The sequence below is a fragment of the Schistocerca americana genome, chromosome 3 (genome assembly GCF_021461395.2).
Source record: "Schistocerca americana isolate TAMUIC-IGC-003095 chromosome 3, iqSchAmer2.1, whole genome shotgun sequence".
Classification (NCBI taxonomy): Eukaryota; Metazoa; Arthropoda; class Insecta; order Orthoptera; family Acrididae; genus Schistocerca; species Schistocerca americana.
Window position 1 is genome coordinate 611,390,694 of NC_060121.1, and position 21,731 is coordinate 611,412,424.

Genomic DNA, 21,731 nt, shown 5'->3' on the forward strand with positions numbered 1-21,731 from the left:
TGATGTCTGGATAGATGTCTGCATATTAGACATTATGTCCCTCTTCAACTGTCAGTGGTCTCGGTCAGTCAACAGATGAGGTTGGCCTGTACACTTTTGTGCTGTACGTGTCCCTTCATGTCCCACTTCACTATCACATTGGAAACAGTGGACCTAGGGATGTTTAGGAGTGTGGAAATCTCGTGTACAGACGTATGTTACAAGTGACACTCAATCACCTGACCATGTTCGAAGTCCGTGAGTTCCGCAGAGCGCCCCATTCTGATGTCTCACGATGTCTAATGACTACTTAGGTCGCTGATATGGAGTACCTGGCAGTAGGTGGCAGCACAATGTACCTAATATGAATAACGTAAGTATTTGGGAGTGCGCGGATACTTTTGATTACATAGTGTACAATGCAGTGGTAATGTCATGTTTCTTTCTTTCCTATCCCACCATAACATACTTGTTGAGATAAAATGAAAGACAGAACTGCTGGTGCTGAATGCCTCTGGACAAAAACTTTTGATTAGGACCTGATTGTCTCATTGCAGTCCTTATTGTGAGATGCATGTTGGGTTGAGTATCATTGTTGCTCACAACACTTTGATGAAGAAGTAAATACATAATATCTCTATCTCCCTTTCGTCAGAATATTGCTTACCCCTCATGTTCTCACGAATCTGCATCTACCTGATTTGGTTGTGTAAGGCTGGCTCTTGCCACGTCGCAAAGCCCTGATAATTCTCTCGAAACCCCATCACATTGGGACATCACTGTTCCCTTTGTTAGGTTGTTCAGTGGTTTAGCGATCAATGGCTATGTAGAGAGCTAAACAACAAGAAAAGATAGCACATTAACACACAGGAGGGAGTTCAGCATCACGTGGATGCTTTTATCCAGATACTTTACAACTGATCCTGTTTCCAGTGATTTGCAGTCGGTGTCATAATAGAACAGTAGCAGACGCTTCAGCTATTTTAGATTCAAAAGTTAAATTTATCTACATTCAGCTCCAACTCCCACCAATCCTCAGTCCTCGGCAAATCGCTATAGCCTATCAGTGTCGCAACACTGCTGTAGATGGGAGCGTATTTCTATATATATATATATATATATATATATATATATATATATATATATATATATATATATATATATATATATTCCGCAAACCACTGTATAGTGCACAGTGTCGACTGTGACGTAGCAGTATTCTCGATTCTTTTCATTCCTGTTCCACTCACATGCTTAATGTTCGAATAATAGCAAATGTCTGTGTGCCGCTATATATTCCCAATCACTTTTATAATTGCTACGGCAGACAGAAGCTTTTTCTAATGACCAAGGAAGCCTCACTGCTGCACCTTCAGTATACATGGACTGCACAACAAAACTCAGACATGTAACACACGTAATTAATCGATATCAAATGATTCTCTGTAAACGTGTCCCTGTCACTGTACTAATAATTTTCATTGTATTCCATAATTGTTACCCTATAAATATGATGACACAATAAAGTCAGTCTTCGTTGAATGCACAACGTTTTGCGAGAAATATAGTCTTTTATCGATTGGGATATACCCTCATAATGCGATTCTGACAGCATCACAGAGCTTTTAACATTCACTATTAGTTTAGATCTTTAACACTGATGCAACTACTGTGAACAAACAAGCACAATTCTGAGATTGAAAGGGGGGGGGGGGAGGATTTAGCGTTTACTTACAGCACTGTTAATTTTTTTCACCCACGAACTGTTTGAAGTGGTTTCACCATTCCAGCTAGAGCAGTGGACAGTATGCATAAATGTAGTGGTACTAATTTTTTTGTTTTTAGAAAGAAACCCACCACTGCTCAAACATTGGTCTGAGCAGTGATGTTGATTAGGTGACAAGCAGACTGAATTTGCGACTGCTCACCTGCCACACACAGATCGACCTGTCTGTTCTTAGTGTTTGGGTTATTTCCCTTAAGATTCCAGTAAACGAATCTGAGCCTGAAGACATATGCATTCTATTTCAGCTTGTTCCAGACGCTTACTGCTAGATATCTTACAGCAATTAATGCTTCCAGTTACAGTGTAGAGGATTTATGATTCTATTATTGTGTAACAGTTCGTCCAGGTCAAGTAATAGCTGCACCATATGATGACTCACCTGCTTTATTTCTTCGTTGATTGTCCTCGGTGTCGACGTACTGCGTTGCTACACTGGCTGAAAAATGGTTTGTGGAAGTGCAGCTACTGTCTACTTTAAATGATGTAGCCAAGAGATGCACAGTAGAGTTTCACAGTCTTTTACTTTCACTGTTCACAACCCCCAAATATTACACAGTTATATGGCCAATGCACTATTCTTTAACTTTCGATAAACCTCATTAATAATTTTCAGGCAAACATCCATATACTGCTACAGTATGTTTGTTGATTTAGTGACTGAAATCACAAACACCACATCTCCATCTCAATGCCCCCACACTCTTAAGCCAGACAATACCATCCATCTATTCTCATTCCACTGCAGTACATACCACTTTCTGTAGACCATATTGAACATCTACGAGCAGTAAAAACCTAACCACAAAGTTCACAGTTCTAGAAGAAAAGAAAAGTGAGGATGTAGCAGACACTGTCACTGTTTTTACACACGGCCTAATGGTTTAAAACTTGTTCCACAGTTAAACTGTAGTATTGTTGTTGTTCTAACCAACACAGGTTTCTCATCCGAAACTCGGCCCTGGACTGACTGTCTCGTGACCAAGAACTGGGCCCTTATATATCTTCACAATAATAGGTGCTGAAACTACATATTGTTCAAAGTTAAATTTACAGAAATTACAATTAAAACTTAACTCATTAAATTAACTGAACACACTGAAAAATTCGTTCCTTTTAACAGTCTCTTCTACTGCAAGGTTTAGACTGAATTATTTGTTTAAAGCATGAAATTAACAAATATAAGTTATGCAAACAATACTTTTGACGAAACTGAAAATTACTTTGGAATTAATTAAGGGCTGGTATTGTTAACATATTTTCGAAGAGAGCCAAATAGATACTTTAAGATTACTAGTTTTTCGTCTTCCAAATGTTTGTAATTAGTACAGAATTTATATTTGTTTGTAAGTCAAAAACAGAATTTAAGTTATGAAACAATTACTGATTCCACCATATAACAAAAGATACTAACAAGTAATAGTTAAAATAAATTAGAAAATCAATTACATACATAAAGATATGCACAAAATTAGATCTGGTGTTATATTCTTTATAACTGAGGGTCAATTTTTCTCTGTTATGAAAATACAGATTATTTTCACATATGTTAATGGTAATTAATTCAAAAAATTTAAAGATGAATTTCAAGGAGGCAGATGGCAAAACAAGAGGAGAAGTAAAAATCATTCCAGCCTGCTTTGTCACAACCACAGGTCTTCCCACCTGCTTGTAGCTGACTCTATCGCCTACGAACATCCTAAATCCAAAACAAATACACTATAAACTACTGATCGTGTAAAAAAAAGTTACTGCTATATGCTTCCATACATAACCTAATCCATCCCTTTTACTCTCAGAGAAAAATGTAGTCGTTACCAGAGTCTCTTTTCCATTACATATTCGAATGAACGATGTCAAACTATATGATTCTAGCAGCATCCACATCATGCTTTTGCTTCGATGATCACACATGTAAAATGAACAGATATGAACTCACATGATTGGTAGAGCTTCTAACAATACCACCACTTGCAAAGTAGGTTAGAAATCAGATTAATAATGTTGCTCACACAGCATATGTTCGCTTTATCGGACAACAACAAAGTTATTGACTGTGGATGGTATCGTCAGAATGGAAATAATGAGGTCACTGTAAAAAAGTCATTAATTTTGGCACTTATCTTGAATGGATTCCCATGTAGATTTCATCGAAGTTGTTATGGCTCATCTTGTTGATTCTAGAGTGATTCCACTATGACTGCTAGAAGGTCCAGATCTGTATTTTAGCAATATTTGAAGACCTAACAAATACGTTTATCAGGAAATTCTCAATGACCAAACAATCCCAGATCAGAACAATGGTATGGTAGAAGTATTTTTTGACTTGGTGTTCATGATCCACCTTTTTATTAAACTTCTTGTAAATTCACATATACTTCTTCTTAATTGTCACATCATCAAGAAAACAGTTTTGTATCAATCTTCATATATTTAATTTCCACTTTAACCAAACACAAGACTTGACTGTTCTTTTACAAAGCGAAATGACAACTTAACTTCTGCCATAGAAGGCCAAAATGGTTACAAGTAAGTCACAGAAATGAATACACACAAGAATCATATCACTGTAATATATCGATACATCGGAATACTTATACATTAATAAAACCAATGTGAATATTGTCACAAAAATATGTCTGTTACTTTGCAGAAAAGTAGTACGATATTACTGGTATTGAGAACTGGGGTTGGAGTGCCGTAATGGTCACGTAAATAGAGAGCCATTACAAGCTGTTGAGTAAATGTTACTGTCCACCGGTACATGTCATTTAACCACAAACAGGTCTATGCATGCTAAAGGCAGGATATAGCAGCTGACAATGTCCTCAAATTTGCAATGGAAATTAAGAATGTATTGTGAGGTACAATGGTGGGGCTCATTCAAATAGTGGAAAAAGCTGTACAACAAACTGATACATATCATGTGACAGTTGATGGCTAAGTATGGTGCATTCTGTTTCAGCATTCCTGTCTCTGACAACAGTGGTGTTGGTGAACTAATACTCATTGTGTTTTGCATTGCTACATTAAAATTGACAGCTCGAGAATCATCACAGAGCATATTCCTAAAACATCAAAGTGTCATGATCAGTTATGGACTGGAGAAAGTGGTATATACTGCAGTGGAATGAGAGTAGATGGGTGGTATTGTCTGGCTTAAGAGTGTGGGGGCATTGAGATGGAGATGTGGTGTTTGTGATTTCAGTCACTAAATCAACAAAAGTTCAATGCAAGATGGTATATCACCTCCAACAAGTTTTGAATGCAATAATGTGAATTCAAAGCACACAAAAACCAATTATTTGCTAAATAATGTGTTCAATTAAAACTATAGTCTTTCATGCTATGTACAAGCGTATAGATTCATTCCTGATTTTGAAATGTAATTTGCGTATGGCAAAACTATCCATTCATCCTGTGAAGCAATGTAAACAGATGGGTGTAGCAATTTCCAAAAGTCTGTCAGGGCTATTGATGTTGTGTAGAGTGCTCCCTGCCATCTTTTACAAATGTTCCATTAAAAATATAGCCTTCCACACCATATGCACACTGTACTAATATTCTGAAATGTACTTCTCTATCGCTAACATTTAGCCACATATGACACACGAGAGCAATGTTAGAAGCTCTCACAGTCACATTGTGTTCTGATGTTGCTTTCAGAAGATTTGATGGAGGTTTAATACTAGCTGCATTCTTTTCCACAATTCTTGCACCTATATTCAGACAGATATTATCCAAAAAAACCTTACCCTTTGCAAGAAGCATGAACAAGCACTTGGAAAACCATACAGCATGCTCAACCCATGGGTTGCTCATTTCATCCCAATATTTCAAACTTCTACCACAATGGAAATGCATAGTTTCATCTCCATCACCGGCATAAAAGAATGCAGGTTCAGTTAGTTTGTCAGGACGCTGCTTAATAACTGAAGGCCAACCTTCAAAAGATGGCAGCCTCGCATCGTATGTTCTATATTTAGGGTGAGCTAAACTAATCTCCCACACATCTCCCACTGCTGAAATACAAATGATGCTGATCCAGGAGGGTAGTAAATCCATTTTGCACAGGTTACAGGTATCATACAAAAGAAACAATTCAACCCACAACAGGTATACTTTTTCAGATATACCTTCCCAACAGCCTCCAACACCCACTATGTTACAGAGCGACCTGATTTCAAAGCTTCCTTCCTATATGGCCTACTCTAAAGATTCAAGATGCTGACACTTCTGTTCACGTGACCATGATGTCACTTCTGGTCACGCATTCTAAATTTGGTAGTAAATCTAATACAGTTGTAAAAATCTAGTACAATGGTGCTATTTTATTGTGTGTGTGTGTTTGTGTGTGTGTGTGTGTGTGTGTGGCAGTTTCTCGCATGGGGCTCCCAGACTGTACCCCAGACCTAGCACTGGTGAATCCACCTTCAGACACGGTACTGCATATTGTGGATGGATTCACGTTCGAAACCTACACTGGACCTACCACTGATGAATCCACCTTCAGACATTGCCTTGGAAGTGTCTCAGGTGGATTCGCCTTTGACCCCTGCCCCAACTGTAATGCATGGTGGATCCATTTTCAAACCATATCCTGGATGGAACATGTGGTTCCGCCTTTGAACTCTATCCCAAATGTTATGTGTGGTGTATTCACCTTCGAGCTGTATCCTAGTCATAACATGCTGTGGATCCACCTTAGAATCCAGGAATGTACCGTGGGGGGCACTGCAGGACACAGATACACAGTTACATACAGGAAAATAGCGCAATTGTTCTAGGTGTTTACATCTGTACTGCTTTTACAAGAAAATTTAGAATATGTGACCAAAAGTGACATCATGATCACTTGAGCAGAAGTGTCGGCATCTTGGACGTATAGAGTAGGCTATATATAATGGGAGCTTTGAAATAGGTCGCTCTGTAATGTAGTGAATGTATGAGGGTGTTTGGAAGGTGTGTCTAAGAAAGTGTATCTGTGTTGGGTTGAACTGTTTCTTTTATATGATACTTTTAACCTGAGCAGAATGGATATCTCCTGAATCACCATCATTATGCCGTTCAACATATATGTGAAGCTGCAATCTTTCAAAGATTGGTCTTTAGCTATTAAGCAACATCCTGACAAACTAAAGCCTGGTTTACACGACGACATTGGGTTGCGCCACTCATCGTGCGGAACGAGTTGCACGCAAGTGGTTTCATATATGACTGTAGACATGGCGAAAATAGTATACACTTCAGTTTCGTCTTTTTGTGGGTCCCTGAGTCATGTCTGAAATGAAAGTTATGGCAGCTGCACGTCACGCGAATTGTGATGGAGTTAAAGCTTATTTTGTGGAATCGCTGCAGAAGAAGAAAATAAGAAATGTGTTTCGATTCGTGACTAGATGAAGAAAAGACATCATCTTGGTTCCTCAGCATCCCTCCTGAAATAATTTATAATGGAAGAGCCAAGAAGTTCTTTTAATTTTTTTAGAATGTCACCAGGACTGTTCATGTTCCTTCTAAATAGAGTTAATTATGCGATAATGAATAAAGGTACTGTACTGCATGAAGTACTGTCGCCAGAACTGAAATTACATATCATATTTCGTGCATTCAAAGCGAGAACACTCGGCATGCTATAAGATAGGGTTTTTGTTGGTGATGACGTTATTTCATTAACACCAATGATTATTTACATTAACAGTAATGAGTATTAACATTAGCAACAATAATTATTCAAAGCAGGTCGCATTAAGAAGAGAATGGTTTGCAAACTACTCTCTTGAAGATAGATCTGTACAGTGCCAATATTTCAAAATTCTAACATATGTGAATGGGGAGCACTGCAGCGATGTTTTAAATAGATGAATATTGAATAAAGAATGCAGCTTCTTGAATTTGTTTAGCCTTCCCTCCTGTCGACAATATTCCTTAACAAAGAGTTGCCCAACTCAAACGATGGGATTTTAGAGTTGTAGATGAGAGAAGTGCCTCAGCTAGAATTACACTTGCTTATATTTTTCTTAATTCAGTTGTATATGCGCTCCTAACTCCATAAATTTTGCCCTGCAGCTCAGATATTGTCAAACCACCTATGTTATGATCGCACATGATGGTCTCAGTGACAGCAATATGTTGCTTCCTTTTGTAATCGACATCACTGAAATCCCACAAACAACTATGCAAAGTATATATATCCAAAAAGCGAACGTTATTCTCCGTTCCCCACTTCATATTTCATTTTGTCTACACACTATGAACACACATAATTTCAGTTTTTCTACACTCTATGAACACACATAACCTCAAAACTAGTCCGCAGCTCATTGTCTTGCGGCAGTGTTCTCGCTTCCGACGCACGGGGTCCCGGGTTCGATTCCCGGCGGGGTCAGGGATTTTCTCTGCCTTGTGATGACGGGTGTTGTGTGTTCTTTATCATCATTTCATCATCATTGACTTGCAAGTCGCCGAAGTGGCGTCAACTAAAAAGGACTTGCAATACGGCAGCCGAACTTCCCCACATGGGGCCTCCCGGCCAACAATGCCATACGATCATTTCATTTCATACCTAAAACTTACGCAACTAGTGTCGCCAAAGTTGGAAAACGCCGAAGTGTTTAGTTTCACCAATGAGTTGCGCAAGCTCGCGGCGCGCATACGCAGTGGCCGTTAGTGCAGTTGCCTGCAACTAGTGTCATCGTTTAAACTAGGCTTAAGTGTAGCTGGATTCTTTATTACCAGCAATGGAGATGAAACCATTTGCTTCTATTGTGGTGGAAGGTAGAAATATTGGGGTGGAACGAGCAACCAATGGGTTGAACATGTTGTGTGGTTTCCCAAATGTTTGTTTGTGCTTCTTGCAAATGGTAAGAATTTTGTGAATAATATGTCAGAATATAGGTGCAAGAATTACTGCAAAGGATGTAGCTAATATTAAACCTCCATCAGATCTTCCTGAAAGCATCATCAGAACACCATGTGACAGTGTACACCAGCGCAAAATTTGAGTCGAGGAAGAAATGGGAATACTATTCTATTAAATTCCTTGTGTTCTATGTGTCACAGCCCTGTTTTAAGCTACAGTAAGAGCATTATTTAATAAAGCAACGATATTGTAAGCGATATTATTATTTTATTTTCTGTTTTTTATACATCATTGAGATACATTTTAAAAAAGCATTATCATTGAAATGCATTTATTGAGAGCTTTTTCCTACATCAGTACGCTTAGGTCTGCTCTTAATATGATAGCTATGACTACACTGTGATATTTACACCTCACGATCTGCGTTGAAGGATCGTGATGTTTTAATGTCAAAACGTACAACTGACGTTCAATACCACCATTCTGTCGAAGTATCTAGCCTTGCATGGTGTTAAAAAAACATTTCATCCCCCAACAGAGCACTATTGTTACGACCTGTGCTACTCAGTTCCAAATAATCTGGTAACAAATACATTGTGACATGTACGCTCCACTAAGCTAGTGGTAACCAGATTCTGTATTGGGATGTATTACAGGAATCTGGTCATGTCGTCGAGTGTTGTGTGTCGTATCTATGCACTCTAGAGATATTGTACCATTTTCTATGGTCAGGAGCAGGAGGAATATTAGGAGAAATTGGTGTAGATGCATTGGAACTATGACAGCCATCTAAAGCAGAACTGGTTTAAGTTCAAAAAGGACCATCAGCCTCTACTATTGTAATGATTTTGTATAGATGACTACTAGCTTATGGATTCGGATAAAATGCCAGATGTTTTTAACATAATGGGAGAAATGCGTACATAAAAAAAGAACTAGTTTTGAAGCTCTGATTGTTCGAGTTTGATCCTGTCTAAAAGCTAGTGATATGGAAGAATATTTCAGAAAATCAGTATGGGATGTATGTGGAGTGGAACACTGCATTATTGACGGAATATTTGTTAATGATGACAGGGAGTACCATACATAACATCACTGAATTAATGTAGCCCTGACAGACATTTGGAAACACTTCCACACATCTGACTCTATTGCTTTGCTGAATGGCTGGGTGTTTTCATCACAAGTAAATTACATTCCGAAAATTGGCAAGGAGTCTATTTACATGGCATAGAAGATTGTAGTTTTAATGAAACATATGTTAATGGTTGCAGGTAGTGCTTTATACACACACACACACACACACACACACACACACACACACACACACACACACACACACACACACATCACTGTACTGACAAAGGTTTGCCACACGGAGTGGCTGCACGGTTTGCACAGCCCCTCCTCCTAGTGGTTCGAGTCCTTCCTCGGGCATGGGAGTGTGTGTTGTTCTTAGCATAAGCTAGTTTATGTAGTGTGTAAGTCTAGGGACTGATGACCTCAGCAGTTTGGTCCCTTAGGACTTCACACACAATTGAACATTTCACACAGGTTCAGAAACTATGTGACAATATTTCACAAATATTATTTTTTGTGTGCTTTGAATTCCACATTATTGCATCCAAAACCTGTTGGATGTGGTATACTATTTTGCATTAAATATTCATTGCTCTTAGTATGCTTGAGTGATGGCAAACAATACATCTCCATGTCAATGCTCCCACTATCTTAAGCAAGACTATACCACAGATCTACTCTCGCTCCACTACAACACATACCTCTTCCTGCAGACCACATATGGTCACGACACTATGATACTTTAGAAACATGTTCCACGATGACTCTCAAGCTATTAATTTTAACGTAGCAACACCAAACACAATGAGTACTGATGCACTAACGCTGCTGCTGTCAAAGACAAAAATGCCAAGACAGAAATATTCCTCCATTCTATTTGAATGAGACCCACCATTGTACTTCACCACATATTCTCAGTTTCCAGATGTAAATCATATCTGCATGTCACCTAACATTACAACAAGGACCAATGTGTAAGTACTGTTGTGTCTGTTTCTAAAAACACAAAATTAGTACCGCTACACATATACACACTGCCCACTGTTCTAGTTGGAATGCAATTTCATGGTCAGCCCTCTCTGTAACGAAGCTGTAACGAAGCTGTGATTCAATCCTGCCGCGCGGGATTAGCCGAGCGGTCTTTGGCGCTGCAGTCGTGGACTGTGCGGCTGGTCCTGGCAGAGGTTTGAGTCCTCCTGCGCGATAATTTAGGTTAAGTAGTGTGTAAGCTTAGGGACTGATGACCTTAGCAGTTAAGTCCCATAAGATTTCACACACATTTGAACTTTTTTTTAAACATTAAATCCTGAATCTTTGACCTGGTCTTACAGTAGCTCTGATATATGCTTGTTTCTGCAAAGCAGTTGCATCTGTGTAAATGATTCAATATACAATGTGTATTGGAAGCTATGTGATGCTGTCAGAATGGCATTGCGTAGGTGTATGCCAACTGAAAAGAAACTGTATTTCTCGCAATATGCTATGCATTCAACAAAGACTCTGATACCGTTGTATCATCGTGTTTCCAGTGTAGCAATCAAAGGAATGCAACAATGGTAATTAGGACACATACAGGGACATATTTATAGACAATCATTTGATACGGATGAGTTATGTGTGTTATGTGTCTGAATTTCTTTGTGCAATCCTTTTATAGTAACGGTGCAGCAGTGAGGCTTCCTTGGTCATTAAAAAACCTATATCTGCTGTAGCAATCATAACAGCAATTCGGAATATAGAGAGGCATACTGACAATTATTTTTATTCGATCATTACACATGTGAGAGGAACAGGAACAAAAAAATCAATGATACTGCTACACCATAGTCGACACCGTGCACTATACAATGGTCTGCAGAATATGTATTTAAACACATGCTCCTGTCTATAGCAGTGTTGTGACACCAATAGACTATAACGATTTTCAGAGGACTGAGAATTGGCAGGAGCTGGAGCTGAATGTTGATAAATGTAACTCTTGAATCTAAAATAGCCAAAGAGATCTGCTACTGTTCTATTATACTATTGACCACAAATCACTGGAAACAGTACCGTTCGTAAAAAATCTGGACATAAGCACCCAAATGCTGGTGAATTTCCTCCTGTGTCTTAATGTTCTATTTTGTCTCATTGTGATAGCTCTCTACAAAGCCGGTGAGTGGTAGAGGGCTGGACAGCCTTCTGACTAATGGAAAATTGCTGTCGCAATGAGACGAGGTTTCGAGAAAATTAGTAGGGATATGTGACTTCGCTGTGGATATCTAGATCCAGTCTCACTCATCAAAATCAGGTAGATGCAGGTTCCACATATCGAATACTGGACTATTCATGAGAATATGAAGAGGGAAGGGGTAAGTGATACTCTGACAAATGGGACGTAGAGATATGATCCCTCTACTGCTTCTTGTAAATGTAGTGAGCAAACATTTCACTCCCTCCCACATAGGTCTCGTGAAGTGAGTATTAGAGGCTAAAAGGAAATTTTTTATCCAGGGACATTCAGCAGCAGGTGTTCTATTTATTTTCTCTCCATAAAGAAAGAAAGGTGATGATGCTGCCACATTGTCCATGAATATATATCGACAGACGAATTTTTTTATGAAAGAATTGTTAAAGGTGAGAATATGGGGGAAAACCAATGTCATCAATGAAGGATCAACCCAAGTATATTAAAGTTGGTTGGTGGCCCCCACCTGCTACTAAACAGCTCTGTGAAGGTATTGAATAAGTCCTTTGAATGATGCTTATGTAATAAATGTGGCTGGACAAATTGCCTGAAGAAGCTTGTAACATCAAGCTAAACTGACAAAGGCTTTCAAGGTTCTTTTCGACGACTTCTGGAAGAAAATGTTAAACACCACCAATACAGAGATGACTTGCAATTCAGCATTTTCTTTCAACTACTCAGCCATGAAATATAATTGCGTTACCTCGACAATTGTTACCAATCCTCTGCGCAGTTGCAGTACAATAAATAAAGTGTAAAAAATTCGTGTGTGACTGAGAAGACACATTTCTCCGTGAGTTTTTCCCGTCCTTAAATGGATAGACTAACATTTTATAAGTAGACTAAATAAAAAAAGAGAGGGACAGTGAATACGGATTACCCTGACTGACAGACATATTCTTTCCATGCCCAATTCATAAATGGTTTTAGTTGCAGACGAAAAACAGTTTGACAACTCCTAGGAGTTGGTTGGTTGGTTGGTTTGGGGAAGGAGACCAGACAGAGTGGTCATCGGTCTCATCGGATTAGGGAAGGATGGGGAAGGAAGTCGGACGTGCCCTTTCAGAGGAACCATCCCGGCATTTGCCTGGAGCGATTTAGGGAAATCACGGAAAACCTAAATCAGGATGGCCGGACGCGCGATTGAACCGTCGTCCTCCCGAATGCGAGTCCAGTGTCTAACCACTGCGCCACCCCACTCGGTCCTAGGAGTGATGTAGTGTATATCTGATTGCTACGACAGCGAAACTTAAAACGAGGCGAGAGCCATCTGCCGGATTTGGAACATTGATGCATACATCGACAAGCATTCGGTTGGAACGACAGAAAAAATACTAGATTTCTCAAACCATAACTGAACGTGAATTTTCGTAAAACTAATGAAACAACATACCTCTGGAAATGTATACAGGTTATCAGGATGGATGCAGATTCACATATACAGTCTCCCTGAATATCTAGGTGGGGGAGGGGATATTGTGATTAAAGCAAATTTTTTTATCGTGGTATGCACATTATTATCTCATAGAGCCTTGACTGCAGCTGGACAGAGGTGTGTGTCTTCTCGAAGATGAAGGGGCAGAGAAGAACTCGCCGAACAATTGGTGGCAATGTGGTCTGTTGTCCTGCCTACTCATCAATATGGGGTGCCTAGGAAACCTGCTTTTTCGGACCGCTAGACAACAAATCAAGCAAATTGTATTAATGAACTTTTATTACATTAAGATAATTGACAGTACTTAACGTTGAGAATTCAAAATGATGTGTTGCAAGCAATGGCTGACAGACCAAATAAGAAAATCGCCCATTATTTGCAATTCCTGATACCAGTGAAATAATACAGTTCCTAAGTCGCTGCTGCAGAGCTCGTGGAACGGCTAGTCTCCAACTGGCCTGCGCCAGGCGGCTTTTTTCCCCCTTTATTGTAATTTCATGCCCCTTCCCCACTTGGGCAGGGGAGGGCTGCAAAGGCACAATCCACCGCTTCAGCTGAGTGGCATTACAAAAAAATAAAAATGAGAACTGATACATAAAAAAGGGCGCAAAAAGGGGGAAATAATAACACAGTAAATGGAGGTAATGGAAGTTAAAATATACACTAATATGGGGACGTTCATATGGGGGCAGTTAAAAAGTCGATATAAAGTTAAAATGACACAGTTCGCGATTTGGGGCACTTAAAATACGCTGGAGTCACACACACAAGTTAAAAGTCAGTCACAATACAAAAACACACAGAGTGAGAGACACTTAAAAAAAACTGTAAGTGACGGTGCACACATGAAGAATAAAAACTGCTGGTAGGGACCTGCCCCGAGGGGTGGGAGGCCTGAGGCGGGGAAAAGACAGGAGAATGAAGGTGTAGTTGGGATGGGTGAGGGGGGAGGGGTGCAGGCGGCGCGCCCTTATTTCAGTCTCTGTGTCGTCCTATAGAGGGATCGGCCAGCTAACAATTGGCTGGCGTTTTCTTCACAGCCCTCTCTGCTCCAAAGTTCCTGACCGGCGTGGCGGCACTTGACTTTATGCTGGAACATGGTCAGTCGCAGTTCAATGCACAAAGCCCCTCTGCCTTTACGCCCACTGCATGCAGGGATGAGCGGGGAAAATGCTCCTGCAAGTGACCATTGATAGAGCGTCTCTTTACATGCAGGTGCTGTGGCACATATGGCGCAGTGAAGACACTGTGTTCATTGCTACGATAGGGATTACTCTGTAGACTATGGAAATTTATTGTTTTTTACATATTTTTAAGGGGTCATTGCATTGTGCTACATTTGTTTCAATACAGTCACTGTAATTATTCGAATACTAGGCCCGGCAGTTATCTTGTGGCAGTACTAATATGTGAGTGTGAGTGATCCATTAGGTGGCCGTAGAAACATGACTCAGCCAGTCTATTGCAGGCTTCATGAGTAGATCATATACATTCCTCTGGAAAAGCATTCCAGTTGTTGTTTCTTACAACTCCGTTAAGATCACATAGCATCATAGGAGCTGGAAGTTATGTCACACACTAAAAGTGTGTGGGGATAAGTTCGTTTCAAGCAAAATGTAGGGTTGCTGTGTATGTCTCATTGTTATTTGTTCTCCTGAAAAAAGTGGCTATCTGTGGAGAAAATCGACAAAATTTGTAAGAACTATAAATAGTGTCATATATTGGTGTGCTCAGAGGGTATGCATCAAGGTGTTAGTCACTACACATTTAAAGTCCCGTGTTTAAGTACATCTTCCTGAAAAAGTAGGTATTTTGCGGAATACTGAGGGAAAATAAACAGAACTCATGCGAATTGTCTGAAAACTATAAATAGTGTCCTTTGTTGGTGGGTTTGTGAAACATTTAAAGCTGTTTATTTTTCGATGTGTTTCCTAAAAGTCGATAAAATAGCAGCGAAACCCTTATTTATGTACTTTAAAAAAAGGTAAACTTAGTCTTGAACCCTATATTTACAAGAATCTTCTTAAAATTGAGGGAAAATAGCAACGAAACCCATAGTTACAAGTAACTTCTCAAAAAGTGGGGGTAATAAGTCAAATAGCTATGAAACATACCATCTTATGAAAATAGGTAAAAATTAGCCACGAAACTGCGTAGTATAATATCTTGCAGAAAATAACTTGGGTACTGAACAATCATGCAAGCCAGGCAACAACACTTTGTGCTATACTACGCTGGAAATTTTCAACGTCATACGAATTTACGACTACTGTGTCTGCTGTTGCTTCAGTGAGATCCATATTAAGAATTACAATGTGGGGGACGCTGAGGAGCAGTGGGTGCGATGGTGGTGATAGAGAAACAACCAACAGCACCACAGTGGGGGTGTCTTGTTTTTTAGGTCTCAACTTACCATCATTAAAAAGTGATATTATCACTTGAAGCCAAAAGTGTTGAACACTTTGCTAAAAATGACGGTACTCGGCGACCATCTTGCCCATAAATTATGGTAATCATGACAGGTTCTGTCCATTAATTATAGCATGAATAAACAAAACATGAGTCCATGTGAGCGGTTTGTTTGCATTCGGGTCATAAAATTGGCTAGCGCAACTGGGTGGTTTATTTCCTTAAGAGATTGTCCCGAAACTGGTACATACTCAATACGATTGTGTCCTGTGCGCCGACCGAAGTGGCCGAGCGGTTCTAGGCGCTGCAGTCTGGAACCGTGAGACCGCTACGATCGCAAGTTCGAATCCTGCCTCAGGCATGGATGTGTGTGATGTCCTTAGGTTAGTTAGGTTTAACTAGTTCTAAGTTCTAGGGGACTAATGACGTCAGAAGTTGAGTCCCATAGTGCTCAGAGCCATTTTTTTTTTTGTGTCCTGTGCGAAGTGAACTGGGTCGTTGTTGTGGTGCAGAAACAAAGATCCTTGTAAAGCATCATCTTGAAAGACTCTCATAAACTTATCAGAAATTTCAGTAGTGAACTCCTGTAACTGTTTGCCCTTTATGAGCGTAATCTGTTAGCCAACGTCCCAAGGCAGTCCCTTGAAACACTCAGCGTCACCTTGCTTATTGACGGTAGGGTTTTTGTGTTATTCTGGTGGCTATGAATCGACATGTTCCCTCTGCTTGCTTTGCTTCTTTTCCCTGGGTTCACAGGAAAGATATATACAGGGTTATTACAAATGATTGAAGCGATTTCACAGCTCTACAATAACTTTATTATTTGAGATATTTTCACAACGCTTTGCACACACATACAAAAACTCAAAAAGTTTTTTTAGGCATTCACAAATGTTCGATATGTGCCCCTTCAGTGATTCGGCAGACATCAAGCCGATAATCAAGTTCCTCCCACACTCGGCCGGCGCAGCATGTCCCCATCAATGAGTTCCAAAGCATCGTTGATGCGAGCTCGCAGTTTGGCACGTTTCTTGGTAGAGGAGGTTTAAACACTGAATCTTTCACATAACCCCACAGAAAGAAATCGCATGGGGTTAAGTCGGGAGAGCGTGGAGGCCATGACATGAATTTTCCAATCTCCTGTTTAAGAAATGCCAAACATCATGATGGAAGTGCGGTGGAGCACCATCCTGTTGATAGATGAAGTCGGCGCTGTCGGTCTCCAGTTGTGGCATGAGCCAATTTTCCAGCTTGTGCAGGTACGCGTGTCCTGTAACGTTTTTTTCGCAGAAGAAAAAGAGGCCGTAAACTTTAAACCGTGAGATTGCACAAAACACGTTAACTTTTGGTGAATTGCGAATTTGCTGCACAAATGCGTGAGGATTCTCTACCGCCCAGATTCGCACATTGTGTCTGTTCACTTCACCATTAAGAAAAAATGTTGCTTCATCACTGAAAACAAGTTTCGCACTGAACGAATCGTCTTCCATGAGCTGTTGCAACCGCGCCGAAAATTCAAAGCGTTTGACTTTGTCATCGGGTGTCAGGGCTTGTAGCAATTGTAAACGGTAAGGCTTCTGCTTTAGCCTTTTCCGTAAGAATTTCCAAACCGTCGGCTGTGGTACGTTTAGCTCCCTGCTTGCTTTATTCGTCGACTTCCGCGGACTACGCGTGAAACTTGCCCACGAGCGTTCAACCGTTTCTTCGCTCACTGCAGGCCGACCCGTTGATTTCCCCTTACAGAGGCATCCAGAAGCTTTAAACTGCGCATACCATCGCCGAATGGAGTTAGCGGTTGGTGGATCTTTGTTGAACTTCGTCCTGAAGTGTCGTTGTACTGTTATGACTGACTGATGTGAGTGCATTTCAAGCACGACATACGCTTTCTCGGCTCCTGTCGCCATTTTGTCTCACTGCGCTCTCGGACGCTCTGGCGGCAGAAACCTGAAGTGCGGCTTCAGCCGAACACAACTTTATGAGTTTTTCTACGTATCTGTAGTGTGTCGTGACCATATGTCAATGAATGGAGCTACAGTGAATTTATGAAATCGCTTCAATCATTTGTAATAGCCCTGTACATGTTTATGATGATTATGAAGCTAAAGAAGTAATTGTACCGACCTAATGCAGTTACAGTATTTACGCTTCTGTCTCAGTTAAGCAAGTTTTTTTAAATAGATGGGAACAGTTGTGGAATGGCAATGTTCAGAGTGCCGTGCAAGATACTGAAAACCAATCTATAGCTGGTTTTGCAATTTTTGCACTATTGACTAAAATCTGACACACCATACTTCAAGCACCACAGCCTCAGTTTCTCTTATGATTCCCATGTCTTCGCAAAGAAGTGGTTTGCTTCTATGTTACTCATCATTCAGATTCATCTGGACGCATCTGCACCACATAATCATTGTGTCACATGAGGGCGCACTGTTGTTATTGTTGTTGTGGTCTTCAATCCTGAGACTGGTTTGATGCAGCTCTCCATGCTACTCTATCCTGTGCAAGCTTCTTCATCTCTTAGTATCTACTGCAGCCTACATCCTTCTGAATCTGCTTAGTGTATTCGTCTCTTGGTCTCCCTCTTCGATTTTTACCCTCCACGCTGCCCTCCAGTACTAAATAGGTGATCTCTCGATGTCTCAGAACATGTCCTACCAACCGATCCCTTCTTCTAGTCAAGTTGGGCCACAAGCTCCTCTTCTCCCCAATTCTATTCAATATCTCCTCATTAGTTATGTGATCTACCCATCTAATCATCAGCATTCTTCTGTAGCACCACATTTCGAAAGCTTCTATTCTCTTCTCGTCTTAACTATTTATCGTTTACGTTTCACTTCCATACATGGCTACACACCATACAAATACTTTCAGAAACGACTTCCTGACATTTAAATCTATACTCCACGTTAACAAATTTTTCTTCTTCAGAAACGCTTTCCTTGCCATTGCCAGTCTACATTTTATATCCTCTCTACTTCGACCATCATCAGTTATTTTGCTCCCCAAATAGCAAAACTCCTTTAATACTTTAAGTGTCTCATTTCCTAATCTAATTCCCTCAGCATCACCCGATTTAATTCGACTAAATTCCATTATCCTTGTTTTGCTTTTGTTGATGTTCATCTTATACCCTCCTTTCAAGACACTGTCCATTCCGTTCAACTGCTCTTCCAAGTCCTTTGCTGTCACTGACAGAATTACAATGCTATCGGCGAACCTCAAAGTTTTTATTTCTTCTCCATGGATTTTAATATCTACTCTGAACTTTTCTTTTGTTTCCTTTACTGCTTGCTCAATATACAGATTTCATATTATCGGGGACAGGCTACAACCGTGACTCACTCCCTTCCCAACCACTGCTTCCCTTTCATGTCCCTCAACTCTTATAACTGCCCTCTGGTTTCTGTACAAATTGTAAATAGCCTTTCGCTCCCTGTATTTTACCCCTGCCACCTACAGAATTTGAAAGAGAGTATTCCAATCAACGTTGTCAAAGGCTTTCTCTAAGCCTATAAATGCTAGAAACGTAGGTTTGCCTTTCCTTAATCTATTTTCTAAGATAAGTCGTAGGGTCAGTATTGCCTCACGTGTTCCAACATTTCTACGGAATCCAAACTGATCTTCCCCGCGTTAGTATTTTGCAGCTGTGACTTATTAAACTGATAGTTCGGTAATTTTCACATCTGTCAACACCTGCTTTCTTTGGGATGGGAATTATTATATTTTTCTTGAAGTCTGAGGGTATTTCGCCTGTCTCATACATCTTGCTCACCAGATGGTAGAGTTTTGTCAGGACTGACTCTCCCAAGGCTGTCAGTAGTTCTAATGGAATGTTGTCTACTCGCGGGGCCTTGTTTCGACTCAGGTCTTTCAGTGCTCTGTCAAAGTCTTCACGCGGTATCATATCTCCCATTTCATCTTCAACTACATCGTCTTCCATTTCCATAATATTGTCCTCAAGTACATCGCCCTTGTATAGACCCTCTATATACTCCTTCCACCTTTCTGCTTTCCCTTCTTTGCTTAGAACTGGGTTTCCATCTTAGCTCTTGATATTCATGCAAGTGGTTCCCCTTTCTTCAAAAGTTGTAACCTCCCCACAAAAATTTAAATGATAATACTCAAATGTAAATGCACATAGAGCTGAGTGTAACCTCCCAGCAATTAAATTTAAAGACAATGACAATTAAATGAAAAACAATAGCAATCTGACCCAAGTGTAAGCTCCCCAAAAAATGAAAGTCAATTCAATGATAATGAAATCTCAGTCACAATGAAAAATACAAATAGACCGAAATGTCGATCTTTAGGCCCTGATTAAACTCAAATTCTTACCTCAGTAAAACTGCATCTGCTCTTATTTTTCGCCATAGCTTGGAGGAAATGCATCGCAAAATATTTTTTTTTTGAATTTTAAGGGAACTTTTCTTTAAGGAAATGTAAGGCAAATATTCTTTCAAAAAATGATTATTTGTTAAAATTGGTTGGTTTAGAAACAAAATTATTATTGGGGCGATTCTTGAACAAATTAATTACAGTTAATTTACATTACAATTATCAAATGTGCGCAATGCTGCTTCATTACCTTATTTAAAAAAATACCTCGTCCTGAATCTTGACCAGAGTGCCATGTCGATGCCCGCCGACTCCTCACACACAACTGCTAACTCCCTACATGCAACTGAACTCTACTGCGACTCGACCGCAACTGCACTCTCGCGCTACTGCCTCGCTACTGAACACTCGCGCGGCCAAGCGCAGACTAGGAACTCTCTGGTCAAAGATTTTATCATGCCTCACCATCGCTGCTACATAACATACGTGTTTCATAACCCTCCACTAGGGGGGCAAAAATTTGGCAGCGATGGTGAGTCATTTGGACTTGCCATCGCAAGATATTTTTTCAACTAATTAACTTTACAATTACAGCATATATACAGATATAGAATGTGAAGGAAATATGGTGCACATGCATCAAGTACAGAACATATTAGACAATGACAAAATGTGAGTACAAAACATATTAGCAAATCAGAAAAATGTATATACATATTATTTGATAGATAATAAAGTGCACACGCACTGAAAAAATTCTTTAGCATTTTCAGAACAAATAAACAGAATGGCAAAAAATCATGTTGACAAGTGATATGAGTGCACATGCACTGCAGTTGAGAACATATCAGCAAATGACGAAATGTATATACAATGAGTAACAAATGACATAAGTGCATACGCACTGAAGTATTGAACATATCAGGAAATTATAAAAAGTATACAGAATGAGTACAAATCATATTGAAAAATGAGAAAAGTGCACAGGCACTGAAGTTCAGTAGAAAACATATTAATATATAACATAAGTGCACATGCACTGAAAAACTCTTTAGCATTTTCATAACAAAAAAAAATGCAAAGGTAAAAAAAAATTATTTTGACAAGTGACATAAGTGCACATGCAGTGCAGTTGAGAATATATCAGCAAATCAGAAAATATATTAATAAATGGCAAAAATACACACGCACTGTAGTACAGAGCATATCAGAAAGTCACAAAATATATACGAATGAGTACAAATGGCATAAAGTGCACACGCACTGAAAAACTCTCTAATATTTTAACGACAAATGACAAAAGTGCACACGGACTGTAGTACTCTCTAGTATTTTTCTTCAACAAACAAACAAATCAAGGAGTGTGATAAAGTGCACATGCACTATACAAGTCTTTAGTAATTTCAGGATAACTGATCTTATTAACAAAAGAAAGGAAGTGCACACGCACTGTATATGACTTTCCATTTTACAAGAATTATGGAAGGAATAGGAAGGATTGCATCATGGTTGTAGCACTTAGGTTGCACGCAGCTGCACTGAAAGTCCATATCTTTCCACAGAAGTACAACACCAAGTGAGACAATTTGCAGTTCTTTTCCCAGAAGTATTTATCAGCGTATCC

The 21,731-nt window shown here is 39.7% G+C and overlaps 2 protein-coding genes across 2 annotated transcripts in view; one reads left to right on the top strand and one right to left on the bottom strand.

Moving 5' to 3' along the window:
- The window catches only part of LOC124607026 (26S proteasome non-ATPase regulatory subunit 6-like), a 190,724-nt gene that overhangs the window by 14,075 nt on the left and 154,918 nt on the right, over positions 1–21,731 (top strand). The gene's annotated exons all lie outside the window — the stretch shown is intronic.
- Positions 1,234–5,827, bottom strand: LOC124606252 (putative inhibitor of apoptosis). The gene is made up of 4 exons (XM_047138228.1): positions 5,339–5,827; positions 3,428–3,450; positions 1,715–1,769; positions 1,234–1,365 (listed from the first exon to the last, which is right to left on the bottom strand). Exons 1-4 carry the CDS (start codon positions 5,825–5,827, stop codon positions 1,234–1,236), a joined length of 699 nt encoding a protein of 232 aa, XP_046994184.1.

Excerpts from the sequence above, each read along its gene's own strand:
- LOC124606252 (XM_047138228.1), bottom strand. The coding sequence starts at position 5,827 with ATGGATTTACTACCCTCCTGGATCAGCATCATTTGTATTTCAGCAGTG. Across the intron at positions 1,770-3,427 it reads ATAGAGTCAGCTACAAGCAG|CTGGAATGGTGAAACCACTT; the intron begins GTGGGAAGACCT and ends CCACTGCTCTAG. Across the intron at positions 1,366-1,714 it reads TGAAAAAAATTAACAGTGCT|TCCATGTATACTGAAGGTGC; the intron begins GTAAGTAAACGC and ends TTTGTTGTGCAG.